Here is a 20,339-nt window from a genome sequence, read left to right on the forward strand (position 1 = left end):
TCTCCCTCGTCCTGGAATGAAAAGCCTCATCCTGAGAGCAGATGCGGTGGAGACGGAGGAATTGCGAGAAAGGGATGGCATTTTTGCAAGAGACAGGGTGAGAAGAGGAATACTCCAGATAGCTGTGAGAGTCAGTAGGCTTATAGTAGACATCAGTGGATAAGCTGTCTCCAGAGACAGAGACAGAAAGATCTAGAAAGGGGAGGGAGGTGTCGGAAATGGACCAGGTAAACTTGAGGGCAGGGTGAAAGTTGGAGGCAAAGTTAATAAAGTCAACGAGCTCAGCATGCGTGCAGGAAGCAGCGCCAATGCAGTCGTTGATGTAGCGAAGGAAAAGTGGGGGACAGATACCAGAATAGGCACGGAACATAGATTGTTCCACAAAGCCAACAAAAAGGCAGGCATAGCTAGGACCCATAAGGGTGCCCATAGCTACACCTTTAGTTTGAAGGGAGGAGCCAAAGGAGAAATTATTAAGAGTAAGGACTAATTCCGCTAGAAGGAGCAGAGTGGTGGTAGAGGGGAACTGATTAGGTCTGGAATCCAAAAAGAAGCGGAGAGCTTTGAGACCTTCCTGATGGGGGATGAAAGTATATAGGGAGTGGACATCCATGGTGAAAATAAAGCGGTGGGGGCCAGGGAACTTAAAATCATCGAAAAGTTTCAGAGCGTGAGAAGTGTCACGAACATAGGTAGGAAGGGATTGAACAAGGGGGGATAAAACCGTGTCGTGGTATGCAGAAACGAGTTCGGTGGGGCAGGAGCAAGCTGAGACAATGGGCCTACCTGGACAGGTAGGTTTGTGGATCTTGGGTAGGAGGTAGAAACGGGAAGTGGCGGGGTGGGAACTATAAGGTTGGTAGCAGTGGATGGGAGATCCCCTGAGCGGATAAAGTCGGTGATGGTGTGGGAGACAGTGGCCTGGTGCTCCCCAGTGGGGTCACGATCGAGGGCTAAATAAGAGGAGGTATCTGCGAGTTGTCGCTGTGCCTCGGCAAGGTAGAGGTCAGTATGCCAGACTACAACAGCACCCCCCTTATCAGCGGGTTTAATAATAAGGTTAGGATTAGTGTGGAGGGAGCGGAGAGCAGAGCGTTCAGAAGGAGTGAGTTTGAAATGGGAACAAGGTGCGGTGAAGTCTAGACGGTTGATGTCCTGTCGGCAGTTAGCGATAAAGAGATCCAGAGCAGGCAGAAGACCAGAGCAGGGTGTCCATGAAGAAGAGGAGGGTTGAAGATGGGTGAAGGGGTCATCAGTGGGGGTGGAATAGTCCTTGCCGAAAAAGTAGGCTCGGAGACGGCGGAAGAAGAGTTCTGCATCGTGGCGAACACGGAACTCGCTGAGGTGTGGGCGAAGGGGGACAAAGGTGAGGAAATCTCCCCCATTCACCAGCCTCCGGATCCAACATATTATTCTCCGTAACTTCCGCCACCTCCAACGGGATCCCACAACTAAGCACATCTTTCCCTCCCCCCCCCTCTGCTTTCCGCAGGGATCGCTCCCTACGCAACTCCCTTGTCCATTCGTCCCCCCCCATCCCTCCCCACTGATCTCCCTCCTGGCACTTATCCTTGTAAGCGGAACAAGTGCTACATATGCCCTTACACTTCCTCCCTTACCACCGTTCAGGGCCCCAAACAGTCCTTCCAGGTGAGGCGACACTTCACCTGTGAGTCGACTGGGGTGATATACTGCGTCTGGTGCTCCCGATGCGGCCTTCTATATATTGGCGAGACCCGACGCAGACTGGGAGACCGCTTTGCTGAACACCTACGCTCTGTCTGCCAGAGAAAGCAGGATCTCCCAGTGGCCACACATTTTAATTCCACATCCCATTCCCATTCTGACATGTCTATCCACGGTCTCCTCTACTGTAAAGATGAAGCCACACTCAGGTTGGAGGAACAACACCTTATATTCCGTCTGGGTAGCCTCCAACCTGATGGCATGAACATCGACTTCTCTAACTTCCGCTAATGCCCCACCTCCCCCTCGTACCCCATCCGTTATTTATTTTTATACACACATTCTTTCTCTCACTCTGCTTTTTCTCCCTCTGTCCCTCTGACTATACCCCTTGCCCATCCTCTGGGTCACCCCCCCCTTGTCTTTCTCCCCTGACCTCCTGTCCCATGATCCTCTCGTATCCCCTTTGCCAATCACCTGTCCAGCTCTTGGCTCCATCCCTTCCCCTTCTGCCCTCTCCTATCATTTTGGATCTCCCCCTCCCCCTCCCACTTTCAAATCCCTTACTCACTCTTCCTTCAGTTAGTCCTGACGAAGGGTCTCGGCCTGAAACGTCGACTGCACCTCTTCCTATAGATGCTGCCTGGCCTGCTGCGTTCACCAGCAACTTTGATGTGTGTTGCCTGAATTTCCAGCATCTGCAGAATTCCTGTTGTTTGCTTCTTTCCCAGTTTAAGCTTTCTGGCAGAGATTAGCAGGTTTTTATCCACAATCTCTCTGTATTTAACAGCATTCATCTTCCCATCAATCCTGACCAGATTTCCAGTGCCTGCTGCTGAAGAGTATCCCCACAGCACGGTACATTTCAGTAGGGATGGGTCACACATACCTCTTAGTGTGAGGCCAAAAAGTTCCACTTTAAACTCATCCAACCTCAAGACTGTCTTCCATGTCCTTAAGAGTATCATCTAAGTGACACTTCGCAAAGTCTTCAAAGGCAATCATATATTTTTTTTTAAGCCAGGGCTTCTTCCTTTCCCCTCTCCCATAAATACCCTTTTAGGGCTAGACCTTAGAGATTGTGGATCCATGAACTTCATCTCCAGTTGAAGCCACTGGCCTCTGCCGCTCACTCAGAGTGGCTGTTGGAGTCACAGTCGCCTCTCTTACAAGGGCCATTCTTCTGCGGCAGCTATGTGTGGAGGGACACAGGCAGAGTGGTTGCAGTTTCATATTTTTCTGCTTTTTCATAATGGACTTTACTGAGTTCTGAGGTATGTTCTGTACCTTTGAGACGGTCTAATACCCTTCCCCAGATTTGAGCTGCTCTATTATCATTGCTTTGAATGCTCTTTTGTCTTCATTTTGGTTTGGTCTGTTGAAAATCTACCATACTGTTGGACCATATAGAGAGAGAGGGGGTATCTATTCAGGTGATCCTCCATTTTTCTGCATCAACAAATTGAGTGAGTTGGTAAGGTAATCGACAATATTATACCCGAGGACAGCTGTGCAGTAATTACAGGGGGGATGAATACTTTTCCACTCTCACAATTTTGTTGTTTTAATTTTCAGTAAATTGTTGACAGGTTTTCAATTGTTTCTTTTGATTTGACATGATGCCCAATGTTTTAGCTAAAAAAATCCCACTTTAATATATTTTAACTTTAGAAAGTGAGACAGTAAAACGTGAAATAGTTGTGGGGGCTGAATACTTTTTCAAGGCACTGTATAAGTGCCTCTGATCTCCTGATCTGCCATTTTCTATTCCACATACAGGTCACTATCAGTCAGCTGTAAGGTTTTCAAACAGAGTTGCTGGCATTATGAGAAAGCTTTCGTGGTTGTCAAAATTATGCAGTTCAATTGGCAAGGAGTAAACATCTGCGTTAATTCATTCAAGGAGGAATGAGTGACCTTTACAACCACAAGTGACATGGCATAAAACAAAGAGTGGTTGCATCTGTCTGTACAACTAATGCTGTAACTCAATGAGAATGTCATTACTTAAATAGAGAACACTGCAGACATATGTCAATATCAATTTGTTGGTAACTTAAAGGCAATACATCTGCAGAGAACACTTTAACACTATATATTCTCCTTCCTGTGGCTAACCAGCTTTTCTCAAAGAATATTTAAACTTCATGAGACAAAGCCACTGCTCAGGACAACCTAAACTGGTGGCCCAGTTCTACTTACACTGTAATTTATTAAAACATGTTTGATAAAATTGAGGTCTAATGTGCAATATCTAGATTTCTAAAACGTTAAAGGAGTATGGATAGGGTTAATGCAAGCAAGCATTTTCCACTGATGCTGGGTGAGACTAGAACTAAAGGTCATGGGTTAATGGTGAAACTTAAGGAGAACCAGAGGGGGTACTTCCTCACTCAGAAGTGGTGTGAATGTGGAACAAGCTGCCAGAGGAAGTGGTGGATGTATATTTGATTGCAACGTTTAAGAGAAGTTTGGAGAAGTACAAGGATATGAAGGTCCAGCTGCAGGCCAATGGGACTAGGTAGAACAACCGATCAGCATGGAATTGTGGGGCCAGTGTTTCTGGGTTGTGATGTTCTATGACTCAAATGGTTTGTTAAAGAAGTATAGAGTACTGGCACGTTTGTTCATAAAATTTTGTCTGTATACTTCTGAAAATCAATAAACAAAGAAAAACTACAGATGCTGAGTAACTGAAGAAGACTCAGAAAATGCTAGAATTGCACAGCAGGTCAAAGAACATCTTTGCAGAGAAATAGAATTAATGTTTCAGCTCAATAAGCTTATCAGGACAATCATCTGAAAATGCTGCACAACAAAAGGGTGTAATGTCTGGGAAAGACAATGGAGCCTTTTTCAAGAAAGTTGGCAGGAAAGAGGAGGTAAGGTTAAAGCATCTTCTGCTCAGCAGAGGAACCAAGTTATTAGAAACTGTGGGTAAGGAGATTTAGGCAAAGGTTCATATGAAGAGCAAAGGACCTAAGGCAAAGAAACAATACTACAATAAATTTAATGACCTGAGCAAGACTCTCTGCTCACAGCTGGGATTGTTACTGCCTGCTTCCTTATTATTTAATTATCATGCCTCCACTGCTTCAGTTCAGTTCAGTGCAACACACTTCAGCTCTTTTCCTGTTATATTCTGCAATCTGCAATAGCGCACTGCTAGCAGCGGAGGCTGAGACCTCTCACAGCACAGTGGAAGAGACTCTGGATACCTTCCACCTGAGTACAAACACTGGAGCTCATGTTCCGCTGGATTCCCTCTCTTCTCGTTCCATCTCATTCTACACAACTTTTATGATAACAGCAGCCAGAGCTTCCTTGGCTGGATTGTACATTCTTGAACAAGCTACAAAACTGTTTACTATTACATCTCCCTTGAAAAGCACTTACCTTTTCAACTTGTGCAAAATGAAAGCGCCAACGATTAACAGGCACAACACGAACATAACCACTATAACCCACAGGCCTTTTCCTCCAATGCTCTTCTGGGAAACTGAAGAAGAAAATGTGATATAATATTGAAACCAGCAGTCAAAAGCACTTTAATAACCTGACATCAAATTATAACGTAAGGCTTTCTATCCTTCAGCACAGGGATAGATAGATAGATAGACATACTTCATTGATCCCAAGGGAAAATGGGTTTCGTTACAGTTGTATCAACCAAGAATAGAGTATAAATATAGCAATATAAAACCATAAATAATTAAATAATAATATGTAAATTCTGCCAGATGGAAATAAGTCCAGGACCAGCCTATTGGCTCAGGGTGTCTGACCCTCCAAGGGAGGAGTTGTAAAGTTTGATGGCCACAGGCAGGAATGACTTCCTGTGACGCTCTGTGCTGCATCACAGTGGATTAAGACTCTGGCTGAATGTACTCCTGTGCCCACCCAGTACATTACGTAGTGGATGGGAGACATTGCCCAAGATGGCATGCAACTTGGACAGCATCCTCTTTTCAAGTTTGTTAAAAACAAATTTTAAAAAGAACTCGATAAAATTAATTTTCTATCTTTCCATTCAAAAGTTTGAAATAGTAATAAGAATTAAAAATTACTTTTCACAAATGAGATTAATAAGTATTTTGTTGGGATTACTGTTCAACATTTACCCCCTGCAAAGTAATATTCTTTTATCAGTTGCTCAATGTACACAATCACGGGAATGATAACAGGCTCTGAGCTTGCACAAATCTAAGTTGAAAATGTCTGGAGGAAGAAACACAAGAATACAGGAAGTAGGAGCAAGACTATGTCAGTAGGTTTCAATCCCAGCACCATTTCTAGCTTCATATCCCTTGACTCCATAACATCCAAAAACATCTACTGAATTTGCTGGACTGCTGGCATCAGAATGTGTGACGACAGTTGTGGGCCGTCCCCAATGCACCCTCGCTTGCATTGGTTGTTAATGCAAACGATGTGTTTCACTTTAGTTTTCGACGTACACGTGATAAACAAACTTGAATCTTGCCTTGTGTATATTCAGCAACACTGCCTCTACAGCTTTTTTAAAAAAAATCACTTTCCTCTCTAAAATAAATTCCTTCTTGTCTTAATTCTGAATGGATAACACAATTTGAGATTGTGGTTTTTGGTTCTAGTCACCCTTTTCTTCCAATAATCAGTATAAAAAATTAGAATCATAATGGATGAACCCTTAGGTACTTCAGAATCAGGTTCAACATCACTGGCATAGGTTGCGGAATTTGTCATTTTGGGGCAGCAGTACATTGCAATACATAGTAATAACCAAATTACAATAACTATATTCAAAATAAGAAAGTCGAATTAACTAAGTAGCGCTAAAAGAGAGGGAAAATACTGAGGTGGTGCTCATAGGTTCATTGTCTATTCAGAAATCTGATGGTTAAGGGGAGGAAGCTGTTCATGAAATTTTGAGTGTGTGTCTTCAGATTCCTGTACCACCTTCTGGAAGGCAGAAATGAGAAGAGAGCATATGCTGGGTGACGGGAGTCCTTACTAGTGGATGCCACCTTTTGGAGCCATCACCTTTTGAAGGTGACGTCTGTGCTGGGGAGATTAGTGCCCATGATGGAACTGGCTGAGATTACAACTTTCTGCAGCTTCTCCTGATGCTGAGCAGTGGCCCCTCCATACCAGATGGTGATGCAACCAGTTGGAATGCTATCCACGGGACATCTGTGAAAATTTGCAAGTGTCTTTGGTGATCTACTAATTCTCCTCAAACACTTAATGAAATGTAGCCACTGCCGTGCCTCTTTTGTAATTGCATCAATATTTTGGTCCTAGGGTAGATCTTCAGGAATGCTGACACTGAGGAACTTGAAACCACTCACCCTTTTCACTTCTGATTCCTTGATGAGTTCTGGTGTGTGTTTCCTCAACTTCTCCTTCCTCAAGTCCACAATCAGTTCCTTGGTCTTACTGACGTTAGGTACAACGTTGTTGCTGTGACACTACTCAACCAGCTCCTGTATGCCTCCTCGTCATCATCTGAAACTCTGTGAACATCAGTTGTGTTGTTGGCAAATTTATAATTGGGATTTGAGCCACGCTGTCATGGCTGTATAGACAGTAGAGCAGGGGGCCACGCATATATCCTTGAGGTATGTCAGTGTTGACTGTCAGTGAGCAGGAAATATTATCTCCAATCCGCACAGACTGTGGCTCGGGTGAGGAAGACAAGGATCTAGTTGCAAAGAAAGGTACAGAGGCCCAGGATTTGGAGCTTGTTAGTTAGAACTGAGGGTATAATTGTGTTGACTGCTGAGCTGTAGTCAATAAATAACGGCCTAACATAGGTATTACAATTGTCCAGGTGATCCAAGGCCAAGTGGAGAGCCAGTGAGATTTCATCCATTGCAGACCTATTGTGATGGTGGACAAACTGCAGCGGGTCCAGGTCCTTGCTTAGGTAAGAATTGACTCTAGCCATGACCGACCTTTCAAAGCACTTCATCGCAGTAGATATGAGAGCCACGGGGTGATAGTCATTGGGGCAGCTCACCTGGCTCTGCTTGGGCACTGGTATGATAGCCGCCCTTTTGAAGCATGTGAGAACTGCAGCAGTGAGAAATTAAAGATGTCCTTGAACATTCCCACCAGTTAGTTGGCACAGGTTTTCGGAGTCCTACCAGGTACACCATCAGGGCCTGATGCCTTGTGAGTGTTCACCCTTTTGAAACATGTTCTGACACTGGCCTCCAAGACAGAGATCGTAGGGACACCATACGCTGCAAAACTACACTGGTGTAGTTGTATTCTCCCTTTCAATGTGTGCATCAAGGCCATTGAACCCATCTGGGAGTGAAGCATCATAGCCATTCATTAGGTTTTGCTTTGTAGGAAATAATAGCCAGCAAACCCTGCCAGAGCTGACGTGCATTCAATTCCATCCCTAACCTCAAATGGCATTTTTTTTGCTCTTAAAATAGCCTTCCATAGAATGCACCTGGGACTTCTTGTATAGTTCTGAATCACTGGTCTTGAATACCACAGATTTAGTCATCAGCAGACTTCAAATCTCCTTGTTCAAACACAGCTTTTGGTTTGAATATAACCGGTATGTTCTTGAAGGCACACACTCATCCACACAGGTCTAGATGAAGCTGGTGACAACTGAGGCATATTCATTCAGATTCGAAGATGAATCCCTGAATATTGTCCAGACCACCGACTCAAAGTAGTCCTGTAAGTGCTGCTCCACCTCCTTTGACCATACCTCTTGGTCCTCACCACAGGTGCTGCGCTCTTTAGTCTCTGCCCATATGCTGGGACAGCCAGGTGATTGGACTTTCCAAAGTGTGGACATAGGATGGCACAGTAAGGGTTCTTGATGGTGGTACAACAGTGGTCATGTGTTGGTTCCTCTGGTGGTAGTTGTTCAGAGACTTCTTCAAGCTGGCCTGGTTGAAATCTCCCACAATAATCGGGAAGGCATCATGGTGTGCAGTCTTGTGCCCTCTGATTACATTGCTCAGCTCCTTCACTGCTTACCTGACATTGGCCTGAGGTGGAATTTACACCGCTTTTTGGATGACAGCGGAAAACTATCTTGACAGATAAAATGGATGACATTTACCCACTAGATGTTCCAGGTCGGGTGATCAGGACTGAGACAGAACTGCCACGTTTGTGCACCTCAGTGAGTTAATCATAAAGCATACTCCACCTCCTCTGCCTTTAAAAGACTAAGCTATCCTCTCTTTGTGGGAAACGGTAAAGCCATAGAACTGCAGCCCAAAATGCCAGGGGATAGCCATATTTCTGTGAAGCAAAGTCAACAGCAGTCCCTGACATCCCCATGGTATAACAACCTTGCTCTGTGATCTTCAGTTTTATTTTCCAGAGACTGTACATTCACCAGCAAGGTAGTTGAGTGTGGGGGGGTCTAAAGCCTCTACATTTCAGTTGTATCTGTAGACTGATACAATATCCCTGCCTCCATTTCCCTAAAGGGGAACTGCCCTCACTGCACTGCTGTCAGAGGTTCATTGATTTTGGGTATCAATAGATTTTTAAAACATCTTAAAAATGAAACTGCTTACTGAAGTACCCATGGTTGTGACTCTGGATTTCAGCTGCAGTAGTCTTAAACGGAAGTATCTGGTGATTCCCAGTGGAGCTGCAGACAAGCAGTTACTATTTAATGATGCCTTCTAACACTACTTAGTATCTCCTCTTGGGCATTAGCCTCTTTACAGGAATCCATTTGATAAACTCTCTTTGCATTGTCTCTATCACATTTTATTAGTCCTGAGGTAGAGAAAGCAAGAACTGTAGATACTATTCAAAATATATATATTCAACGGCTTTTAAACTAACAGTAAGGCATCTTTATACTTGTCTCAAAATTCCTTGCAATAAAGGCCAACCCACGGGAACCTTACCAAATGCCTGCTGCACTGTACCTGTATGTGAAGGTTCAATGGTTTTCGTACAACAACATTCAGGCTCTCTCGAACACCCAAACCTTTCAAACTCGGTGGTACTGTTTAAGCTCTACATTTAAACCTGGTTACCTTAAACACCCCTCTTTCCCTCCCAACCCCCTTGGTTTTTCATCAACTTCCAGAGGGCTATTGGTTTTAGGTAAATTCACTCAGAAGTTCAATCAATAGGGCTGGTGAGCAGATTTCTCTCCTCAATCCTGATTCAGTAGCCCAGACAATTACATTTTGGAATGGGATCAGATTTTTGACCCCAGTCTACCCATGCGTTGCAGAGAACTGGAACTGTGAACATTGTGCTTGTGCTTTTGCTATGTTGTTGAAAATACTTATGTGTACATTATGTGACAACATTCAAGCCTGTTTTAATGCAACTTTTATTGTGATCTTACCGGCTCTGTAATCTGCCAGTGTAACAGTCACTTCAACCCCTGGTTTCAGAGAAATTTTGACTTGGTTTTCTGTCAGAGCTTCTATTAAAGATTCAATCCCCTGCAGACAAATAAAAGAATCAATCTATCAACTGAATGAATCACAATAGAGCTCCAAACTCAAGTCACTCACACCATTCTTAACAGCAGCAATTCTACGCACACATCACACTGAGCATCGCATTTTGATTACTGAGATAATTTGCTGGCAATTACTAAATACAGGGTGAAATAAGTAGGCTAATTTATAGTTCTTTGAGAGTGTATTATGTCTTTACTTTTCCTACTTCATAGTTAAAATTAGTACCAATAATTCACCAAGGCTACGTCCACACTAGACTGGATAAATCCATAACCGAAGCTTTTTCTCTTCGTTTTGACCCTCCGTCCACACTGAAACGGCATTTTCCTCCCCCGAAAACGGAGCTTTTCTAAAACACTCTCCAGAGTGTTTAAATCTGAAAATGCCGGCTGGGCGTTGTAGTGTGTACGTTGTAACCAACTAATTTTAAAAACGCCGTCATGACATGCTGGAACAAATGGTGGCGGGAGCGCGGCATTCCATTGTTTTCTTGAACGCAACCTCCAACACCACGACAATATCTGACAATAGATGTGTAACAGCCCAATGTAACATTGTATGGAAATACAAGATAACACCAATACAGACATGTTTTATACATTTAACAAGGTGCTTTAGTAATGTATTGCTTGTGCAAACATTCAATAGATGCAATTGTCACTTTTGCCCGGTAACTTGTTATATTGCACATGTTAAATACAGCAAAATAATACACAAAGACATGGCAAAAGTAAAGTCAAACAAATGAGGTAACAGGAAATTTCACTTTTGCCCAGTAACAAGACTTATTGCATTTAGTTGTAGCTGTCGTCTCTTTCATTGGTGAAGAGACTATGGCTGTAGGAAATGTTTCTGGACAAACGCGCACCAAGTCTTTCGTATGGCAATTTCCTTTTAAGTTTTTCTAGTCTGTAACTGGACAAATGCGTACCAAGTATACCGTTTCCTTTTCGCTTGTTTTCTGTAGATGTGTCCTACGCATGCCCAGTAGGAGGAGATTCACCCAAATACCCATTTTAATGTGGATGGAGGTATTTTCAAAAACGCCTGGTGTGGACGCCTATTGTTTTCATGCGAAACCAGTGTTTTCAAAATTATCCGGTCTAGTGTGGACATAGCCCAAGTTTATTATGTGTTGGTGACTAACCCAACATGAAGCTCTCCCTAACCCTGAAAAGTGGCTGAAATACCTGCTAATTGTGTAATTATCCATTAGATTGCCACAAGAACACAGCAGCAGCTGTCATCTCTGAACGATCTGAGTGATGAAAAAGGATGTTTCTACAACATAATGTAACAATTAACAACGTACCTGGATTAATGCCTCTAAACTAGACGACAGAGAAAAATTGGGTTTATTCTATCTAGAGCAGAGGTTCCCAACCTTTTTTATGCCATGGGCCAATACCATTAAGCAAGGGGTTCAGGGATGCCAGGTAGGGAACCTCTGATTGACAGGAAGTTTGAGGTTTCAGACAATGCTACCGTGCTGCATTCTATTCTACCGGATGATCCTCTGGTGCTGCTGTCTCACAGTTCCAGCAAGTATGACCTTCAGTGCCCCCTTGCTGTGGCATTTGCACATTTTCCCTATCACCATATGCAATACCCACTTCCCTCTGGGTATATTGATTTCCTCCTTCATCCCAAGCTTGTGCTGGAAATTAGGCTGATTGGCTATGAAATGACCTCTCCCCAAAGGTAGGGATCTCCAGGATTTTGACCCAATAAAGAGGAATAGTTTGTCACTGAGATTCCAGTGTTGCTCTGGTAATAACTCAGAAATAACCTACCCAAGAGTAGCAGCCTTTGGCATCACTGCCACGTCATTGCTGGAGATCCATGTTGTCTACTCTACCCAGTGTACTCACCATTCTGAGTTCACCCAATTAGCTAAAGATTGGTGTCTTTGATGACAGCAACTTCAGAAAAAGGCTAACACAGACAACCCACAAAGTATTTCCAGCTTGGTGCTTTACCACTGTCCTCAGTGTTATCTTGAATTAGGTTTATAACACCAGATTAATGGCTATGAGGTCATGGAATACAATTCACTGCTAATATTCCACCATGCTTCAATGACACCCAATCGCTCTGAATATATTCTATTTAACGTGCTAATATTGCATAACATGTCTTCCATATAATAGTTGTGGGCACGTGGCCAAGTGGTTAAGGCATTCGACTAGCGATTTGAAGGTCGTGAGTTCGAGCCCCAGCCAAGGCAATGTGTTGTGTCTTTGAGCAAGGCACTTAACTACACATTGCTCTGCGACGACACTGGTGCCAAGCTGTATGGGTCCTAATGCCCTTCCCTTGGACAACATCAGTGGCGTGGAGAGGGAAGACTTGCAGCACTGCCGGACTTCCATACAACCTTGCCTAGGCCTGCGCCCTGGAGTGTGAAGACTTTCCAGGCGCAGATCCATGGTCTTGCAAGACTAACGTATGCCTTTATTTATTTATATAATAGTTATGCCTAAAAATCACTTTCCACAGATGCTGTCTGATCTGCTGAGTTTTTCCAGTAATTTCTGCTTTTGTTTCAGTTTCCAGCAACTGCAGTGAATTTTCACCCACATTTTCTGAAATACTTTGGGACATTGCTCCCTGTTATATGCACCATCCAAATGTAACTTGTCCCTATGTAATTCATGACATAATCAATTCTATAGCATTGGCTGTTTGCATAAAGCTTTGAGTTATCTTTATAATGTCAGCATCACATCACCTTGTCAGTGGCTGTGCTCCTTTTCCTCTTTGGTTTTTCCAGTGGCGGGAGCAGGTATAGTTCTGCTGTGGTGGGTAAACCTATTCTGACCACTGTCAGCAGTAATTCCTCAGGGATACCTGTTGTCTAAAACAAGCCAATATTAGTATAATTTAAAACTGTTTTACACCGAGATTATTCCAAATGCTAATTGATCTTCTTTCAAATGATTGAATGGAATGAGAGATACATTTGTTTCTACAGATGAAATTAATATTAATGAACTGGTTAATAAAATTTGTTCTAAAACTTAAATATCCATTGCCAGTAGGAGCAGAATAATTTGGATCCAATGAGGTCAAAAGAGGAAGGCCCACATTTAATATTCCTTGTGCAGTTCTTAGGTGAGTACTGAATGTTAATATTACAACGTTCGTAGGGAATATTTAATGAATTTGAAGTTGATGTCCACCATCACTCGCCAGAAATTTCCACTCTAATGCAATGCTACTGTGGAGGATAAAACAGAACATTAACCCGGGGGGAGACTGCGTACTCGCTTCATTTCAGAATCGGGTAGGAGCTAAACATACAATAGAGGGGATTTTGCCAGAGGAAACTGTGGCAAGAGAACAAGGAACCTGTGCAAATTGGGCAAGAGGAAGATGGCAGAGTGGACAGGACAGAGAGAAGGTGAAAGTGCAGACTAGGCAAGGTAGGAGGTTACAAAATGGCACGGCTACTTGAAAACAAAATGGGGGGAGGAGGTTGAGGGTGTCACTTTGAAGTTACATTATACACATCTAATTTGGAGTTTGTCTAAGAAAAAAATTAGAGTCAAAAATGAAAACACCCACTTCAATTAGCCACCGGGCAAAATGTTATCAAAGTGTATGAAACTGAATGGAATACCTTCTCAGTTTAAACACCCCAAAGGAAATCCAAATATCCAAAGTGAAATGGAAATTCAAACATGGACCTTCTTACTGGAGGATTCAAAAGAAAACAGGAGAGGGGACAATGTAAATGACAACGTGCGTGGAATGGGCTGCCGGCAACGGTGGTGGAGGCGGATCCGATAGGATCTTTTAAGAGACTTTTGGATACGTACATGGAGCTTAGAAAAGCCTAGTAATTTCTAAGGTAGGGACATGTTCGGCACAACTTTGTGGGCCAAAGGGCCTGTATTGTACTGTAGGTTTTCTATGTTTCTATGTAAGTAGTTCTTCCAAACAGCCCATGCAATATGTTATGGCAGCTTCCTGTCACAGTATATGTACATTGAAAATAAATTTACTTTGAACTTCGGTCTTGTATGATCATGTGACCTTAGTGAATGTCAGAGGCTGAAGGACAACTTATTCCTATCATTTCTTAGTCAATGGAAAAAGCAGTTTGTGTTATTTGGCCCAGACAAAACTATGAAAGCAATAATATCTTAGAGCAATTTTTGGTTGATAGTGACTAATGAAAATTGATCTAACTATGCATAACTAGTAATACTTAAACCAATTAAACTGTCACTTAAACCTGAAAGGAGGCAGATTCAAGTATGAGAAAGGAAAGAAACTGCAAGACTGAGAAATAACAAAACTTGGTTGCACTTGTAGAAGGCTGACTTCGATTTGATGAACTGAATATTCTCTGTCCCTGCCAAAATAATTTTGTGATTCTGTAGTAATAAAATCATTGTAAGATTATGTACCTTTTCCCGCACTAGGGTATAGTCTTAACTGGCCAACTGAACATAAGTTCCAAATCATAGAGATAGTTAGTTTATTTTCCTTCCCCTTTCCAGTTTGACATGCCTGTGATATTCTGCCGAATTTTGATGAGACAACACTCATGTGAATAAGGTAAAAATATACTTTACCTCTGCTAAAATCCTTGATATAACGTGTCCAATATCTTCTCTCCATTCTGGCACATTAGGGTTGTAACTATCGATGTTCTGAGAAAACTCCAGAGGCAGGACTTCCAACTGATCTGAAAAAGGGATGTATTTGTTGTAGAACAGAGACTGAGGCACTATTTATTTAAATGTTATAGACTGGCAACAGCTTGTAAATTAGATTTCACTTGGTTGATTAGCAAAGAGTTGGTGTTATTTTGCTATGAAGACCTCAAGTTCAAGTGATATAATGATTCATGTCACAGTAACATTTCTCAAAGGCCAGCTCACCAAGTGTATGCTTGAAGACACAACCTTACATAACCACCTGTAAAATTGGAATCTGTGCCTGGAATTTCCATAGATTCCTATCCAAAAATATTGGCTAGATATATTCAAAAAGTTTGCACTTTGTTTTGATTTATTTCTGAACTCCTAGCATTAAAAGTAATTTGAAATGTAATAAAAAAGATCAATGGGAGAAATCACTTAAAAAAAGTTTCCTGATAGATAGCTATGTCTACCCACCACACTGTTATTGGTTGTCCGGAGGGCAGTCTTTGGGCTAGAGGGAGATATTGATGTGTTGTTGAAATGTGCTGAGAAATGGCAAGAGGAGATTAATCATGACAAATGTGAGGTGATACATTTTGGGAATACCGGTATATCTAAGATGTACACCATGAAATTATCAGGTCCCGGGTAGTGTTGAGGTAGAGAGGGACCTTGCTTTGCAAATCCAAAGATCCTTGAAGGTAGCAGTGCAGGAAGATAATGTGATTAAGAAAGCATATGGGACATTCCACTTCATTAGATTCAGAGTCAGAGTCAAAGAGGCACAAAGCAAGGAAACAGGCCTTTGGCTCAACTAGTCCATGCTTAGCAAGATGTTTATCTGAGTTAGTCATATTTGCCTATGTTTGGCCCATATCCTTCTGAGATTTACTGTCTGTTCCATCTATGTTAGTCCTAATTGTCTGCTTTTGGCCTATGCTTGAAGCTGTCATTAAGGAAGAAATAGCAAAACATTTTTTGGAAATGCTTGATGCTGTCATTAATGAAGAAATAGCAAAATATTTAGAAAGGAGTGGTTCTATTAGGCAGACGCAGCATGGATTCAGAAAGGGCAGGTCCTGTTAGACAAACTTAGTGGAGTTCTTTGAGGACATAATGAGTGCAGTGGATAGAGGGGAACAGGTAGATGTCGTATACTTGGATTTCCAGAAGGCGTTCGATAAGGTGCTGCACAAGAGACTTATAAATAAGATACGGGTGCATGGAGTCGGAGGAAGTGTATTGGCGTGGATAGTTGATTGGTTAACCAAAAGAAGGCAGAGAGTTGGTATAAATGGGTGTTTCTCCGGTTGGCAGTCAGTGGTGAGTGGGGTGCCACAGGGGTCAGTGCTGGGCCCGCAGCTGTTTACCATTTACATTGATGATTTGGAAGAGGGGACAGAGTGTAGCATAGCAAAATTTGCTGCTGACACTAAACTGAGTGGAAAAGCAAATTGAACAGAGGATGTGGAGAGTCTGCAGAGGGATATAGATAGGTTAAGTGAGTGGGCCAAGGTCTGGCAGATGGAATACAATGTTGGTAAATGCGAGGTCATCCACTTTGGAAGGAATAATAGAAGAGCAAATTATTACTTAAATGGTGAAAGATTGCAGCATGCTGTTGTGCAGAGGGACTTGGGAGTGATTGCGCATGAATCGCAAAAAGTTGGCTTGCAGGTACAACAGGTTATTAAGAAGGCAAATGAAATGTTGGCCTTCATTGCTAAAGGGATTGAATTCAAGAGCCGGGAGGTCATGCTGCAACTATACAGGGTACTGGTGAGGCCGCACCTGGAATACTGTGTGCAGTTCTGGTCTCTATACTTGAGGAAGGATGTACTGGCTTTGGAGGTCGTGCAGAGGAGGTTCACCAGGTTGATTTCAGAGATGAAGGGGTTAACCTATGAGGACAGATTGAGTTGTCTGGGACTATAATCTCTGAAGTTCGGAAGAATGAGGGGATCTTATAGAAACATACAAAATTTTGAAAGGGATAGATAAGACAGAAGTAGGAAAGTTGTTTTCATTGGTAGTTGAGACTAGAACTGGGGGACATTGCCTCAAGATTCAGGGGAGAAGATTTAGGACGGAGATGAGGAGAAACTGTTTTCCCCAGGGAGTGGTGAATCTGTGGAATTCTCTGCCCAGGGAAGCAGTTGAGGCTTTTTCACTATATATACTTAAAAAAACCGTTAGATAGGTTTTTACATAGTAAGGGAATTAAGAGTTATGGAGAAAAGGCAGGTAGATGAAGCTGAGTTTATGGACAGATCAGCCATGACCTTATTGAATGGTGGGGCAGGCTCAATGGGCCGGATGGCCAACTCCTGCTCCTATTTCTTATGTTCTTATATCCTCTGAGCATTTCCTATCCCTGTACCTGTCCAACTATCTTCTAAATGCCGTTAATGTACCAGTCGCAACCTTTCTTCTGGCAGCTCATTCCATGTATTGACCACCTTCTGGGTGGAAAAAGCTACCTCTCAGATTAGTTGGGGGAATGAATGGAAGATCAGAGAGATTATGGTCAAACATGAAAAAAAAACTGGCCGGAGCTCAACAGGAGTATAGTGTGCAGTAAAACGACTGGAGAGGCTGAGTCTGTTTTCACTGGAATGATGGAAATTATCAGTGGACACAATTGAGAAAACTTTTTCCCATATCAAAAGTAGATTAAAATAGAGGATATAGATAGAAGGTCAGGAATATGAGATTTAGAAGGGAACTGAGGGAGACCTTTCTCACCCAGAGAGTGGTGAGCATCTGGAATACACAATCTGAGAGAGTCACTGACAACAAGTAAGGCTACGTCCACACTACGCCAGATAATTTTGAAAACGAAGCTTTTTCTCTTTGTTTTGACCTTCTGTCCACACTGAGACGGCGTTTTCAGCCCCCGAAAATGGAGATTTTCAGAAACGGTCTCCAGAGTGAATAAATCTGAAAACGCCTAATATCCGTTGCAGTGTGTATGGGGTAACCGGAGCTTTTTAAAACTGCTGTCATAACATGCCGGAACAGATGGCGGCAGCCCGGCATTTCATTGTTTTCTTCTTATTATTCTTCTTATTATTATTACTACTTTATTGTTGCCAAAGAATTGATACTAGAGCGTACAATCATCACAGCGATACTTGACTCTGCGCTTCACAGAACCTAACAATTTCAGAACAGACGGCAATGAGACTGAAGCTAGAAGAGTTAGAAATGTACTCACCAAATACTTTGACCCATAGCTTACTGAATAAAGAAGTATACTCACTTTGCCGTGTTTTCTGTCCTTGCTTGTATGAAGGTGGTTTACCTATTTATGCAAGTACTTCTCTGACAATAGATGTGTAACAGCCTAATGTAACATTGTATGGAAATACAAGATAACGCTGATGCAGATATGTTTTACACATTTAACAAGGTGCTTTATTAATGCAACAGAGTTAGTCAGTTTTTCAATGTTCGTCGTCAGCCGGGTCATACTGTCCATGAACTCCCTGTCGGTTGCCTCCATATGCTCCAGTATTTGTTTTTTTTTAGTTTTAAGTCCTCCTGCGTGACAGCCAAGAGCAATTCCTCTTAAGTTCTTCTACTCTGTAACTGGACAAACGCGCACTAAGTATATTGTTTCCTCTTCGCTTGTTTTCTATGTGTCCTGCGCATGCCCAGTAGGAGGAGATTCGCCCCAATATCCGTCTAATGTGGACAGAGATATTTTGAAAAACGCTTAGTGTGGACGCCTGTCGTTTTTACTTGAAACCGGCGTTTTCAAAATTATCCGACGTATTGTGGACATAGCCTAAGACAGCGGTCCCCAACCACCAGGCCGCGGACCGGTACCGGACCACAGAGCATGCGCTACCGGGCCACGAGGAAACGATATGATTTGGTCAGCTGCACCTTTCCTCATTCCCTGTCACCGTCACTGATCAGCCATTACGCATGCGAGGTCATGACCCGTGCGTCATCCGTGTCAGGGCGGGAAGGCGATCAACTCCTCGTGCTTGCAAATGACGACGGGCTGAAAAGTATGTTTGACATAACATCTCTGTCGGCATTTTGGATCAAAGTCAAAGCTAAATATCCTGAGATAGCCACGAAAGCACTGAAAACGTTGCTTTCATTTCCAACATCTGTCTGCGAAGTGGAGTTTTCTGCAACGAATGCAACGAAAACTAAACTGCGGAATAGACTGGACATAAGGAACCCCCTTCGAGGGGTTCGATAGGACCATCTTGTTGCAGGGAAACAAGCCCAGGGCTCCCACTGATTTAGCGATATTGGTGTGTTGCAATGATTTTATACATTCATACGGGGAAAATACGTGCTGTGCGTTTAATATCCAAATATTACTTAAAATGTTATGATGCTATTGACTTATAAGTGACCTAGATAACCATAACAATTACAGCACGGAAACAGGCCATCTCGGCCCTTCTAGTCCGTGCCGAACGCTACTTTCACCTAGTCCCGTCGACCTGAACTCAGCCCATAACCCTCCATTCCTTTCCTGTCCATATACTTATCCAATTTTTCTTTAAATGATCATATCGAACCTGCTTCTGCCACTTCTACTGGAAGTTCGTTCAACACTTCAAGCTCCCCTGATAATTGACTTATCATTATATCCATGCGACGAAAATATGCGCTGTGTTTAATATTAAATTCGTTAGATAAACCCTTTTAGAAACAAAATGGAGTGTATTACCCATTTATCACCTATATTCCGGTAGTGATTAACACCCAACCCCACGAACAGAATCGCCAAAAAAGATTTGCTTGTGGGGGGGGGGGGAGGAATCGGCAGGTCAGGACGCGCATGCACATTGGTGCCCGCGCAAGGCTTCATGGTCATTATAGTCTTTTGGGTAAACAACGCATTTGACTGCCACTCTTGTTCGTTGGCAACCCTACCACCCCCCCACCCCCCCGGTCGGCTAGTCCGCAAGAATATTGTCAATATTAAACCGGTCCGCAGTGCAAAAAAGGTTGGGGACCCCTGGCCTAAGAAACATATAGATGAGCACTTAAATTGCCTAGGCATAGAATGCTACAGGCCATGTACTGGAAGGTGGGTTCAACACAGATTAATCAGTGTGGACATGGTGTGCTGAATAGCCCATTTCCAAGCTGTATAACGCTATGGCTCTGTCCAAAACCACATATGAATTTATAACATTAAGTATTATTTAAAATTATTTGCATGGCAGTCTACTAATAATCAGAAGAGATTTAGTGCTCCCACATTCCTGGTATGGATTCCTCTGGGAAGGATGGGTGGGTCTATATTCCTTAGACAAGTTTTCTCAGTAAAAAGCACAGGCGGAGAATCTCACCTGGTCCCTCAACACCAGCTCCATAGCAAAGAAAGCCCAGCAGCGTCTCAACTTTATGCGAAGGCTGAGAAAAGTCCATCTCCCATCCCCCATCCTCACCACACTCTACAGAGGTTGTATTGAGAGCATCCGGAGCAGCTCTTTTTCCCATATCAAAAGTAGATTAAAATAGAGGATATAGATAGAAGGTCAGGAATATGAGATTTAGAAGGAAA

The 20,339-nt window shown here is 42.9% G+C and overlaps 1 protein-coding gene across 3 annotated transcripts in view; it reads right to left on the reverse strand.

Moving 5' to 3' along the window:
- The window catches only part of sorcs2 (sortilin-related VPS10 domain containing receptor 2), a 738,192-nt gene that overhangs the window by 22,430 nt on the left and 695,423 nt on the right, over positions 1-20,339 (reverse strand). For all 3 annotated transcript variants that reach the window (XM_063046317.1, XM_063046318.1, XM_063046316.1), the window contains exons 22-25: positions 14,726-14,838; positions 12,874-12,999; positions 10,022-10,121; positions 5,083-5,185 (exon numbers count right to left, since the gene is read on the reverse strand). In XM_063046317.1, the coding sequence (XP_062902387.1) occupies positions 5,083-5,185; positions 10,022-10,121; positions 12,874-12,999; positions 14,726-14,838 (442 nt within the window). The remainder of the gene's footprint in view (positions 1-5,082; positions 5,186-10,021; positions 10,122-12,873; positions 13,000-14,725; positions 14,839-20,339) is intronic.

The sequence above is a fragment of the Mobula hypostoma genome, chromosome 4 (genome assembly GCF_963921235.1).
Source record: "Mobula hypostoma chromosome 4, sMobHyp1.1, whole genome shotgun sequence".
In the NCBI taxonomy this organism is placed as follows: Eukaryota; Metazoa; Chordata; class Chondrichthyes; order Myliobatiformes; family Myliobatidae; genus Mobula; species Mobula hypostoma.